Source organism: Carassius carassius, chromosome 3, assembly GCF_963082965.1.
Source record: "Carassius carassius chromosome 3, fCarCar2.1, whole genome shotgun sequence".
In the NCBI taxonomy this organism is placed as follows: Eukaryota; Metazoa; Chordata; class Actinopteri; order Cypriniformes; family Cyprinidae; genus Carassius; species Carassius carassius.
In genome coordinates this window covers 362,820-376,893 of record NC_081757.1, presented here as the reverse complement: position 1 = coordinate 376,893, position 14,074 = coordinate 362,820, and the positions used below count along the sequence as shown (strand labels likewise).

At 42.0% G+C, this 14,074-nt stretch overlaps 1 protein-coding gene across 1 annotated transcript; it reads right to left on the bottom strand.

Annotated features, from left to right (window-relative positions):
• Window positions 1-2,557: 2,557 nt before the first annotated feature.
• On the bottom strand, window positions 2,558-14,074 carry LOC132115584 (FACT complex subunit SPT16-like). The gene is made up of 24 exons (XM_059524022.1): window positions 13,954-14,074; window positions 12,721-12,813; window positions 12,474-12,644; window positions 12,254-12,406; window positions 12,031-12,177; window positions 11,089-11,240; window positions 8,274-8,446; window positions 8,052-8,142; window positions 7,891-7,964; window positions 7,629-7,741; window positions 7,480-7,545; window positions 7,248-7,346; window positions 7,049-7,164; window positions 6,697-6,850; window positions 6,496-6,623; window positions 6,078-6,340; window positions 5,748-5,866; window positions 5,434-5,672; window positions 4,889-4,964; window positions 4,162-4,331; window positions 3,954-4,083; window positions 3,737-3,863; window positions 3,496-3,570; window positions 2,558-3,190 (listed from the first exon to the last, which is right to left on the bottom strand). The coding sequence occupies exons 1-24, from the start codon at window positions 14,017-14,019 to the stop codon at window positions 3,084-3,086; spliced, it is 3,102 nt and encodes a 1,033-aa protein (XP_059380005.1). The 5' UTR covers window positions 14,020-14,074; the 3' UTR covers window positions 2,558-3,083.

Below are 14,074 nucleotides of genomic sequence, written 5' to 3'. Positions count from 1 at the left end.
TGAATTAACAAACACCAGCTGAAATCTGTGAGGACACAAACTCTCGATCATCACACTCAGTCCATCAGTTAACGGCGTAACTAATACCAAACAGACATAAATTAATAATAAATGGAACAGTTTAAATCTAATTTTAAATAAACTAAAATTATATAAAAATATATATATATATATATAATATAACAGATTACAAATAGTCATTCACATCACTAATGTGCTCAAAAGCCACTGGCTGATAAAAATATAAAACTATATAAAAATATAATACATAAAAAGGTGTAAAGATACAATAAATAAAATGAAAAAACTCTAAACCAATAAACAAACTACATTTGTTACAACTACAAACTACCCCAGAGCTCCGGTCAATGAAAGCCAAAGGTCGGCAACCTAAGTGCCTTTATCGTGAATCAGGGCTCACTATTCATAAATATGTATAAATCCCACTTACTGCTTTACAAGGATTAAATCCTTTAAACCAAATCAAACTTTTTCTCTGGTGTAATCAGTGCGAACAATGGAAATTCCAAAGCTCTGTTCTCACTATTTAACAAACTTCTTCAACCTCCAGACTCTTTTCAAAATTGCAGTTGTCACCCCAATTATAAAAAAATCTGGTCTAGATCCCAACAATTTTAATAACCTCCGCCCCATCTCTAATCTTCCATTCATTCCCAAAATTCTAAAAAAAAAAAAAAATTGCCACTCAACTTCACTCACATCTATCTTTAAATAACCTTTATGAATAATTCCAATCTGGCTTCAGTCCCCACCATAGTACAGAAACTGCTCTTATCAAAATCATCAATGATCTCCTTATGGCTGCAGACTTGATTTGAGTGCAGCCTTCGATACGATCTCTCACTCTATCCTTCTTAACAGATTATCTTCCATTGGCATCACTCACGCCCCTCTCTGCTGGTTTCACTCATATCTTTCAGGTCGCACTCAATTTATTTAGCTCAAAACTTTCAGGTCTCAGTCCACCACAGTTAGCTCTGGTGTTCCCCAGGGCTCTGTCCTGGGGCCCCCTCTTTTCATCATCTATCTCCTTCCACTAGGTAATATTTTTTGCAAATTCAATATCCAATTCCACTGTTTTTCAGACGACACCCAACTCTACCTTTCCAGCAGACCCAATTCACCAGCAGACCCTGGTTCACTTTAAACTTCTTAAAACTTAATTGTGACAAAACAGAAATTCTTCTTGTTGTCCAGAGTAGAATCGTTAAAATCCAATGTTGAATTCAAAATCCTCTTTTTTGCATTCAAGGATTTCCATAACTTTGCCCTTATCTGTCTGATCTTCTCCATTTTGCCACGGTTTCTCGCTCTTAGATCCTCCTCACCGTTCCCCTCACCCACCTCAGCACCATGCATCTCAGAGCTTTTAGTTGCTCTGCTCCCAAACTCTGGAATTCTCTTCCACCAGACATCCGTAACATTGACTCTCTCCCTCTTGTTTAAATCCAGACTTAATCAAAAAATATTCATTATTATTATTGTTAAAACCTCCACTAAATTAAACTGCTGTAAAAATGTATCAGATAAATATTTATTTTATTTTTTTGCATACATTTATCAAACTCTGTCCTGATCAAAACTACCAAATGTTTAAAAATAATCCAACATTTTAACTCCTTAATTGCCAAGTTCATAAATGAGGTCACTGATTTGGGAGGAAAAAAAAAAACATACAAAATGACTTAATGATTGCGGCTGGATATTTTTTTTTACCTTTTATCACAGTCTTGGGCATGTCAAAGATTAGTAACAAGATTGGCTTTGGTGACTTGTTAGTTTTTGTGCAGCATTAGAATTAAACTTTTTCTCCCTCATTTATTGTCCGTGGCTGTTTTTGCCCCATTGACTTCCATTATAACGACATTTTTTGGTTGCAAAGCCATGACACCATAGAATCATGCATTCTTGGTGGTTTTCCCTGTTGGCAAGAGGTAAAATGTTTAATTTTTATGGTTGATCACTAGGTGGGACCATTAACCCTTTAGATAGGCCAGTCCAAAAAAAAAAAAAAAAAGCTTAGTTTCTGGCTTGTATATGGCGCTATATGGAGTATAACAGCATATATATTAAAAATAAATCATTTTGCGTGTTTTTTTATTTTTTTTTTACATTTGGTAGTTTTGATCCGGATTGGGGATGATTAAAAGATTTAAGCAAAAAAGTTTTAAAAAAAAAATATATATATAGACTAAAAATAAGACTTAACTTTACCCCCAGTGGACGAAAACATCCCCAACAACGCATAAGGGTTGAAAAAACAAAAACAAACAAAACAACAACAACAGTGTCCAGGTTTGGAACGATATGGAGAGTAGAAAACAGATGTATCTTGATTAACTTAAAACCTTTTAAGAGAAAAGAAAAATTACACTTACACCAGCAAATGACACAGACCTCCACATACGTCCAGTTTCACACTGAACGACACACCACACCCCTTGAGCCCAAAAATAAGGCTTGAATAAGAAACAAGTTTTTAAATTTCACTTAACTTTTATTAAAAAAAAAAAGAAAAATTATTGAACAATACAAGACTACCAATCCAGAATGAACAAAACAAAAAAAAACTAAAGGGAGGAAAAAAAAATGTTTACAAATGTGTGTTTATCCCCTCAAATTAGAAAAAAAACAACCAAAAGCACAAAGTGAATCATTATGTACTAACGTAAAAAGCAGATCGCAGTGAAACACCGCATGTCTATTCATAAACGAACAGATGCAGCACGTGAGAAAGAGAGAGAGAGATGAGCTGGAAGAGTGTCATGTAACGCTCATAAAACACCAACACTACATCACAGCTGCTGCTTCACACACACACACACACACACACCTGAGAGAAAACTTTCAAATGAACGTAGGAAAATCCAAAGAAAATGCAGATGAGTCAGGGTCCATCCATCCGCTGATATGAAAACCACTATTCTACACACACCAGCGCTGGCCGACACTATTTACACCAAACACAGTGTGTGTGTGCGTGTGTGTGGGTGTGGGTGGGGGGGGGGGCAGTCATAGAGGACTGTGGGAGACTGATTTGGCAGTGTGTAAGTGTGTGTTATCTAATGTCTTCTCTTCTTCTTGCTGCTGGGGGGAGGAGCTGAAGAACGGCCTTTCCTCTTCCTGTTTGAGATCTCCTCTGTATCCTCATACTGACTCTCACGATCAGCTGACGAGGAAATAAAAGACCATTACTAACAGACCAATCACTGCACTGTGTAGTACACACAGAAACAAACACATTCAGAACGCACACTGAACTCTATTTGAGTGTGTGCATCTCAATGGATCTTTAAATCCAGTTTTCTCAATTAGTTTTGTCCTTACTTCAGCAGGACTTCAGACGCCAAACCTAAGAGCTTTATATTATGAAGGTTTTTACTGAGGGGGTTGTTCATATATAATACACTAACTATATCTTGGCGTCTGTAGATTTCAGTTACAGATTGATGTGGATGTGTGTGTGTCCCTCACCTTTCCTGGCTTCCTCCTCCAGTTCATCCCAGTCTTTGCCGCTCTCCTCCTCGCTGCCCAGAGACGCGCTGTAATCTGTGATCAAGAAGCAGACATCAGGTGATCTAGTACACACACACAGCTAAACTAAAACCCAATCAAAGAGGCTGATGAGTACAATTAAAAGCTCAACGAAGGAAGCAAACCAACAAATATTTCACAAAGTGGATACACTATAGTAACATGGGAGCACCAAAGTTACCCGAGTCCTCTGTCTCTGAGGAGTAATCTTCATCGCTGTCCTCCTCTTCCGCCTCCTCTTCATCAGCTGAGGGGTTAAACGTCTCGTCCTCCATCTCAGAGCCAGAATCGTCCTCCGCGCCGCTTCCCTGAGACACAGAAACACTCCCAACCTCAGCGTCCAAATCATTCGCTACTCAGGTGAAGGTGTTCAAGTAAACCAAAAACAAACCTCTTACCTCACTCTCCGGATCGAGGAAGGACCAGCCGCCCTGCTCGAAAAAGCCCTCGGGATCGTCCACAATGGTCTTCATGATCTTGGTCCAGTTCAGAGACTGGACGCCCTCCGTGTATTTGATATCACAGGAGCTGCACACAGACACAACACGTTCACACACACTGCACACGACTCGGACGAGAGCGGAGCGGGCGGCACGAGAGCCTTACTTCAGCCACTCTTTGATGGGGTCCAGAGAGTTGACAGGCACGGCGTTGATCATCGTCACCTTCTTGTTGTAGTCTTTATAAACGATGACCACGTCAAAGTTCTTCAGGTGGAACTGGACTCGCTCGAAATGAACCAACTCCACCTCGTCGAGCGTCACCACGAACGGAGGCTTAGAGGAGAGACGGGTCATTAGGACTAGACTCGGGAATCAAAACCAACTCCAGAACCAGATACTGAAGGTGAGGAACCAGATACGTGCTGCAAGATTAAAGGCTGAATTCTCCCCATCAATTCCTCTTTTTTTAGGTGGTGAAAAAGGGCTGTTAAAAATATATTTTGTCTTTGAATCATTCATTCAAGTGATTCATTCATGAAACACTGATTCAATGAATCTTGAGTGAGTCACTGAATCATTCCATTCAGAAATTCCTGGAGATTGTTTAGTTGCCTAAATTATTTTTTTTCTTCAGAATTGTGAAAACTACAATGTCCATTTATAAGTCAAATTTTATCCAGAATCATGTAGCTCTATTTTGCACACAAACAGCTCCTAATCGAGTCCAGTTTTTATGTAGCCGGCTGATTTTTTTCATGGTATTCAGAATAAATGTCTGATTTCATTTTTTTTAAACCACATTTGAATTGAAACTGGGAATCTGAATACGAATTGATCAAGTTTTACTGACACCCAACCCTAATGGTGATGGGTGATTTGCAGACACTCACCCACTCGGTGACGTTACAGAGGGAGCTGGAGGTGGGCTGCAGCAGACAGGTGCTCCTGTAGGGGGCGCCCTGGAACCTGAAACACAAACCCATCACACCGTGATTACACTACTACTCACAGAGCGCTGGGGTAAAGCCACCGGGGCTCACTAGAGAGTACGACTCCGAACCCTAGGAATAACCATACAAATAAAATAAAAAAAATTACAACGTTGGTGTTCAGGTAATTTAGACCCATTTAGTTCCATTAGATGTCAAAAATATCATGTTTGGTGTTCTCACAAGAAACATCTTGTTCACTTACAGAAGAGTTGCATCAAACTAACTGCGTTATTTTGTGCAAACTTTCGTTTCTGATCACTAACATTGTGTGTGTTCTCAAAACTCCTGAGTTCACTCACAAAACTTTTGCGTTGCCAAGAAATTGTGTTCTTGCAACGCTTTTGTGTTCCTCTTCACATGGCACAGCACAGTGTGACTCTTGTGTGTGGGGTTCACTTGTATCACGAGTATCTGAGTGTGTTCAATGCGGTTCAGTGACTCACCCGAGATCTCTGAAAGGAACCTCAAACTCCAGCTCCTCCTTGGTGAGCGACTCCACCTTCTCGATGAAGTTCTTGAAGGCAGATTTGAGTTTGTGTCGCATCTCTCGCTCCATCTGTTCGGCGTAGAGGTCGTCTCGGTCGTGCATGTGCTGGTGTTTGCCCAGGTCTGTGGTGATCTCGCCCACCTCTGTGTAGAACTGCACGTCTGTGTGACGCTTCTTACCGAACATGATGGCGTTCTGCCACAGACACACAGAGAACAGTTAGATTCGGCCAGCGAGACACAGGACAGACGTGTGTAGTTTGTGGCACACCTTCAGATGGAAGTGCAGGACGATGATCATCTCTCCGTCGCAGGGCTGGAATACGGCGTGTTTGATGTTGTTGTACAGGATGTCGACTTTATCGCCGCGCACCGACGTGAAACGGAAACCTGGAGAGACACGAGGAGAGTCAGTTTTGATCTGGGAGAGATGAGTCATCTCTAATTAGATATCTGAGTTAGGGAACGAAGCTGAGCAAACGCTTTAAGACACTCTATAAGGGTTAAAGGCTTTCTATGATTCTGTTAGGAGGCAATTATAGCTGATAGATTCTCTGGACTGGTCATCTAATGTCACATTAATGTGCCGCTGCTCTCTCACCGTTGGTGTGCGCCTCCAGCGAGCCCTGCATCCTCTTCTGAGCGATGTTGGGCCGGATGTAAAGGTCTTTGAGTTTGGGGTTGCTGCGGTTGAGGTTGATGACGAGCGAGTCCTGTTTCACGATGCCCTCCTTCTCCTTCTCCTCCGCCTCGCGGGTCTTGTAGCGCTTCTGCACCTCCTTGATGATGCGGAAGGCGTTCTGCAGGTTTGTGGAGGGAACGGAGTGATCTCCGGGCGACTTCAGGTTCGACGCGCGGTACGTGCTGAGAGAGAGAGATCACAAATTACCTTTCTTGCATGTTACGAAAAAGCTGTAGCAGAACAACGGAGCAAAACGGCAAGTGTAGTTTGTGTGATACACTAGTCAAAGAGTGTCTCTCCGAGCCCAGTGACAGATCTGGAGATCATAAAGGCTTACATCTCTTTGACGAACGTGGCTTCGGGGTTTGGGAAGATGTTTCCGTCGTGGCGTCCCAGCGAGCTGCCCGGCACGAAGAAGTTTATCCTCAGATAGGTGTAGTCTCCTTCCACAGACATACTGATGTTCTGCAAACACAGGTCAGAGTCTCAGAGGAAGCCCGAGCGTGTCAGACATCAGCAGAGCGGCGGGACGCTTTACCTTGATGGTGGCAATGTGGAACGGCGTGGCGATGCCGAACACAGGCATGACCACCGTCTCGTACTTCTTATCGATGAAGATCTTCATGTCTCGGATGTCCTTCTCGCGGGGCATCTGGGAGATGTTCTTATACGACACGTTCGACTTCCTGGCTCTGAGCAGGAAATACGACAAGAGAAGAAGAGCGTGGGTCAGACTAGAGACGAAATGTGACCCTGGACCACAGAACCACTGAGACTGAAATATAGAGATTATAGATCTGAAAGTGTGTCTGGTTTGTTAGGAGGACAGTATTTGACTTGAGATACAACCATTTGAAACATTTTTGGTGTAAAAGTGTTGTTCCTCGTACTTCTGTATCTGCGTTCCTCCCTTCTGCTCCGTCAGACGCCGCTTGGCCTCCTCGTTCACCTGATTGGCCAGTTCCTTCTGATGGGCCCGCCTCTTCTCCTCGGCCGTCATCTCGTTCTGACCAATCAGATGAGAGAATGAGAAGCGCTGGATGAGACGTGTGAGTGATGAGGATCAGTGAACAGGAAGGAGGCACATACCCTGGTTCTGTCGGCCAGCAGGGCGGCGCTGCGAGCTCCTTTCCCCAGCAGCTCCTCCGCGTTATCATCATCCTCCTCCTCGTCCTCTTCATCATCCTTCTGGAACACACAGTAAAGCAAACTTCTTCCATCATTTATAGATACATTTATAAACCTCTACAGATATACAGGTGCTTAATAGATTGTAAATTCCCATAATTCTGCAGCTGTACTTGAGACAGAGTGTGATTACCTTGAGGAAAATGCCAACGTTTTTGATCTTCTTCTTGACGGGTGTGAGGACGGTGGCTGGATCCTCCTGCGATCACAAACACGAGCAGAGGATTACTGAAGAGTGTTTCAGAGAGAGAGAGCGTTCCCAGCACATGGGGCATTACGCACCTCATTGATCTGGATGGTGTCTCCGATGAAGAGCGCGTACTTCTTCTGCTCGTCTTTCTTGGCCTCTGGGTTGATCATGTCAGCCAACCCCAGACTGATGCTGAACACCATCCCTGCACAAACAAGTGTTGCATGCTCAGACTTTACACACAATACACTTTTCAAACAGTACCACGAATCTTCATTTTAAAGGTAAACCGTTTAAACACAGGAACAACATGGATACTGTTCAACAGGCCCTGATTTATATGCACACGCTCACCTCTCTTGAGTTTGAACTGGTTTTTGGCGTTCAGTACGAGCGATCCTTCCCTGAACTCAATGCCCATAGCAAACCTGCAACACACACACGTATGTCACACACGGCTCATTTTACACACTTCATATCGATGATCTGGAGAACGAGACGCTTCAGACACAAACCCGAGGTTTTTCGTCAGTTTGCTGACCAGATCTGGTTTCTCTTTCTTCACGAACTCCAGGACAGTGTTATAGACGTCACATAGCTTCACTCCTGTACAACACACACACACACACACACACACACACACACACTAATTATTGAACTATTCCACAACACACACAAACAGAAATACACACAAATACAAGCACAAACACACACACACACAGTCTCTGTGGGCTCACCGTGCTTCATCTCCTTCAGCAGCTCCTCCTCCACCTGCAGCAGGAAGTTGTAGTTGTCCTGCATGTCCTGTGGGGGGTCCACCATGAGCGTGCGCACCAGGTTGGAGCAGTAGGACTTGTAGCGGATGCCCATGGCGCAGGTGATGGCTCCGAAGTGCATGTGGTTCTTATCACTGGAGAGAGAGGGGACAGGTTTAGGCCCAATCCCAATTCTATTTTATAGCCCTCCCCCTTCCCCTTCCTCCTGAAACAGAGTGTCAAGGGGTAGGGGAGAAAATATTCCCCTAAGGATTGGGACACCACTACCATGACGTCACACGCCATCATTCGTCTTCTAACTCTTACGATACACACATATACTGGTGTGCATTAGAGCCTTTAATTATCGCTCTGTATTAATGAGCTGCTTACTGACACACACACATCAGAAATCACGCAGCTCACACATCCAGGAGAAAATAAACTTGTCAACGCTGCCCCACGACTTATTAAATACAGTTTAAATGCTGAATCGCTACGTTATATTTTCCAGCGACGAGAGGATACAATCACTGTTTTTAAGTGAACTCACTCTAAAAAGATAAACGCACAGACACGAATACACGCAACCTCCATTTCTCTCTCTCTCTCTCTCTCTCTCTCTCTATCTTGAATAGGCAATATTTGAGAAAATGGTTCAGCGATTTCTAATTATTGGGGGGATTAGCCCCCCTCAGTGTCTACGGCAGTTATCGCCCTGATCAGATATATGCTGTGGCACTATCATGCAGTCTGTAATAATGATATGACGTTAGCAAATATTAGCGATTTTTTGCAAACATTTCTTTGAGTAACATGACCATTAATATGAACTCACAATTGAATGTAACATAAAACAAATGATTAATTTTCGTTAAAATCTTTATTTATGCAAAAAAAGCTTACATTTATGTGTCTTTTTGTTCGCTGTAGCAGCCATGTTGCCGAGATAATTCATACCCCTTCATTTGAAGTGTGGTCCTGAAAAATCTTCGTTTGAAGAGCTATCTGGCCCTTCCCCTTACCCCTACCCCTCCAACCAAAAGAGAATCGAGTAGGGCTGCAACTAACGATTATTTTGATAATCGATTAATCTGTCGATTATTTTTACGATTAATCGGTTTATGTACTTATATTTTAGTTTTTCCATTTTTTCCCCAAGTAAATTATTATTAAATGGTCTTTATCATTCAGCATAGATTTAAGAGATTTTAACCATTTTGCACTGTCATATCCTCATCAAAAATATACCTGGAGTTGTGTTTTATTATGTGTTAGTAATCCTTTGTTGAACTCTTCTGCAATCAGAACACTGACCCATACTCTAGCAAATTTCACAAGGAGATTTAAAATAATGTTTTCACCATGGCAGTCCTTAGAGCTCCTAAAGTAGTTTAACATCCCGAACAAAGCTTATTAAGGAATCTTTCAGAACATATTTTCATGAAGAATAAGGATAAAACAATAAGATTGCAGTGCATTGTATTTTATTATTTACTGGGAAACAGCTTTATAGCTTTTGCTGTGAAATTGTAAACAATCCTTCGAATAAAGTGCCAGTGGCATGAAACCTGAATGGAACTCACAATTTAAAGTAAAATCCATCAGAAGGTTGTCCAGAAAAAAAAAATTGGACAGTCACACACAAAAAACCTGCTGTGTGAAAAAGAGCAGTGAATACTTAGAAAAAAAAGTGCATTTCAAATATCTTTAAACATTTACCTCTCTCATTCAGTCATAATTAGGCTGCACGACTGAATTTTGAACTGGTAAACGACAAACTGATCACAGAACATGTTTGTAAAGCTTTAAATGTTAAAAACTGTTAAAAAGCAATGTTATCAGCTTTTACGACTAAACATTTGCAAACAACATTGTACTGGAGAATCTGCACAAATGAAAGTCTTAGGGGCCGTTCACATATCGTGCCTAAAACGCGTGGAAAACGCTAGGCGCGCCGCTTTCTCCTTCTTTCCAAAGCGCTCGCGCAGAAGCGCCCCTGAGGCGTCTGCCTTTGCTAAGCAACCATGACGTGCTCTCTCCTTGAAGACGCGGAAATTTCAGCAAAGGATAAATGGATTTGCAGCTCAAAAATCGCTTGCAGTAGCTCTGCTACTAAATTTATTTCAAAATGGAAATCCATATACAACTATGATCAGCTGTTCCTTTCATCTTGACTGAACTTTTAACATTGTTACGGGAAAGGATGAAGCTGATTGGTTAGTTTTTAACTCGATGCGATGCGGTGTTGGAAATAACGAACTTGAGCGCGCAAAAGACGCGATATGTGAACGTCCCCTTAAACAGTGCAGTAGAGCAGAGTTTACAGGTTACTCTTCTTTTTTAAAGGCTCAATGTAAAGTACTCCCACATCACGCTGAATGCTGCAGACATAGACATCATATGATGTCTATGGCTGCAGAGACGCTGCTCGGGAAGCACGTGACATAAAACAAGGCCAGCTATTGGCTATTCGCTACTTCTCCTGCTGTACTGGCTGAGTAAAACCTCCGGTGGCTCATTACTGCCACACTTTGGTCACCGCAGATTTGAAATATGCACGAAATGAGCCGCTTACGGCAAATAAAAGTTATTTAGCAACGAATCGATGACTAAATTAGTTGACAACTATTTTAATAATCGATTTTAATCGATTAAATCGATTCGTTGTTTCAGCTCTAGAATCGAGACACCCCTACCCCTTCACGTGAACGTGCGACATGGAGGGGTAGGGGAAAGGATTGGGCCTGTGTGTCTGAGCTTCTGCTTCAGAGGATGTGTGTGTTTCTGCGCTCACCTGACCACGCTGAACTTCAGGCTGTAGCTGCCGCCGCTCTGAATGATGGGAGGGTAGCACATCTCCACCGTCGACGGGTCCACGCCGCCCAGGAACTTCCTGTCCTCGATGGCCTTCTCCACAGACTCAGCCAGACGACTGTGCTTCACTTTCTGAGGAGCAGACACGGGACGGACGTCAGCAGCACTCACATTAGCCACAGAGTCTCCAATGCAGTAAATAATAAGAGGAATATGAAATTAATGATGCATTTGAGATCATTTAACACAATCAACGGCAAGTTTAAAATGCTTAAAACATGCTGTATTCAATATCTTCACGAGTAACAAGATTATGTAGAAATATTAATGATTGGAAGCGGTTCAGAATAAGTGAAAAGACAATAAACTAATGAACAATGATGTGATGTTATTAAATAGAGGCACGCACTAATGCAGCAAACATGTCTGCAGCGTGAAAGCATTTAAAACTCGAAGAAAGACACAAATCATGAGGAGCAGCGACAGCGAGAGACTGTTTAGTGATGTCTCCGATGAGGAGAGGATGCGGCTGGTTACTGTGTGAAGACTGAGATCACACAATGCCTCAAGCAATGAGGAAATGAACTGCAGAACGGCTGGAAAACCTGTGCTAAAAGTTTTATTCGTCAGTTGTTTGGTAACATTTTTATACATTTTTTAAAGGTAATGATGTTTGTCGCACACATCACATTTATAAATCTAATGTTGTCAACAAAAAGCAGCACTAAGGTCTCTTTCTTCGGGTTTCTGCCCAAATAGAAGCTGAGGAAAAAACCAAGAACTCCATCAACATTCATAAATGATATTATTGTAATTTTACTGTTGTTCTGTAAAATAAAATAGACAATAATAATGATACTAATTACAACAGCTCTGTTAATACACTTATTACATCCACACAGTGTTCAGATCAGGAACGAACCTCGTCTGCGTCCACGATCTCCATCACTCGCTCCTTGAAGAACTTGGTGAAGACGTCACTGGTGACGGCGGCCGCCTTCTTCATGAGCGCCAGCTCTCCGTCCTCCTTCACCGCCATCGTGTAGGCCACCACCGTGCTGACGTCCACCTGACACACACACACACACACACTCAGCCCGTGTCACGCTTCAGTACGCTCTGAGAGTGACCGTCAGAGAACAGACCCGCTCCAGGCCCTCGGCCGTCATCATGTCGCTCCAGCTCTTCATGTACTCTCCGGGGAACTTGTCCTTCATGAACACGCCGACCGTCTTCCCCTCTTTACTTCCTCGGATGGCCTCGATCATCTTCTCGAAGTTCACCTTGTTGCTCTCGTTCTGTCACACAGTCAGACGTTAACCCCGGCGCTGTGTGAAAGCGTCAGAAGTGTGGAGCGTGCGGTACCTTTTCTCGGACGAGCAGCGTGATCGGAGGAACCCCGTTGGCATTCTCGTTTCCTTTGGTGACAGCCACCTGCTTCAGGAACTCCACCTTCTTCTTACTGGCCAGAAAAATGATCTTGGTCTCGCAGAAGACCATGATGGTGTCGGTGAGCTCGTACCCGAACAGCCACGTCTGCGGACGGATCATAACACACATGTAAGCAGCGCTCTGATGGTATTAATATTTCATAAGCGGTGTTTGGTTGCACCTGAAGGGCTGTAGATTTGGCGTAGACGATCTCCTCATCAACTCCGACAGAAACCACGATGGCATCCACCTTCCCAAACTCATCTTCACCTTTCTGTGACGGAAGAACAGGGTCACGATGCAGAATCATATCATTACGAGTTATGAGACACTGACTGTATAATATCTACCCATTCAAAAACTTAAATAGTTATACCAAAAACACTATTATATAATAACACTTCATTATATCTGCAACCATACAACAACTGTATAAATTGGTGTAAATTACATTTATATATAATTATAAAAATCTTTTTATCAAACATATACATACACTTATATATAAGCATTTTTAAACATTTATCTATAATGTAAATATCTATATCATTATAACTACTATATGTTATAATTCCATAATTTTATAATAGTCATACTTAACACTTAATTAAATGTTACTACATTATTTTAGAATGTTTATTAAGGCAATGGAATAATAATAAATCAAAAACAACATCAAGCTATTCTAAATAAAAACGTATTGCATTGTATAATATTACATTTTATAAAACTATCAAAATATTATAAATAAAACTACACAATATCTAGATCAAATATTTATTTAGCAATTAAATGGTGCTGTGCAGGAATTTAAAAAAAATCAGCTTTTGATTTTTTTAGGATTATTCTTTGTCGTAAATAAAATGACTCACGTTAGTAAAACATAAAGAATAATTATCTTTCCCACCTGAAGCATGTCTCAGCTAGCTCACAGCTAATGCTACATCTGACTGAACTGTGTCCACACAAAGCGTTTATCTGACAAATATTTACCCAAACATCACCAAAGCAGACATCTGTACATCGTGATCAACACTAATAACAACCGAGCGGAAACGGCGTATAGACAATACATGCTAACAAGCTAACACATTAGCCGCTGCGCTAACGTTATTCGCGCTTAAAAAAAAAGAAAAGAAACACACACAACGCTAGCAAACTTCAGCGACTCTGTTACGAGCAGAAATAAATCACCGTTCAGACACACAGAGAGAAACAATGTCTGCGTGTGTTTATATAACAGTTATATGGAAATGAGGCCTGAGAATATGTGTGTGTGTGTATGTGTGAGAGAGAGATGACTTCCAACATCATTCTGTGCATCACACAGGCACATTAACACATCAAACATGAATAATGTCTGTCAGAATATGACTCTTCTGATGAGTTAGTGCTGTTTCTGAGCTCTCCGTACCTTCCAGTTCCCGTAGAGTCGCTTGATGCGGCGATAAAACGCGTCTTTATCCAGATTCACCGCCATAATATCACATGAACACACACACACAACACACAGAGAGAGAGAGAGAGAGAGAGAG

Bases quoted from the DNA above. Each gene is read 5' to 3' on its own strand.
- LOC132115584 (XM_059524022.1), bottom strand. From the start codon at position 14,019: ATGGCGGTGAATCTGGATAAAGACGCGTTTTATCGCCGCATCAAGCGA. The intron at 8,447-11,088 runs GTGAGCGCAGAA...CTCTCTCTCCAG, and splicing joins CTGAAGTTCAGCGTGGTCAG to TGATAAGAACCACATGCACT. The intron at 5,673-5,747 runs GTGTGCCACAAA...TGTCTGTGGCAG, and splicing joins TCCTGCACTTCCATCTGAAG to AACGCCATCATGTTCGGTAA.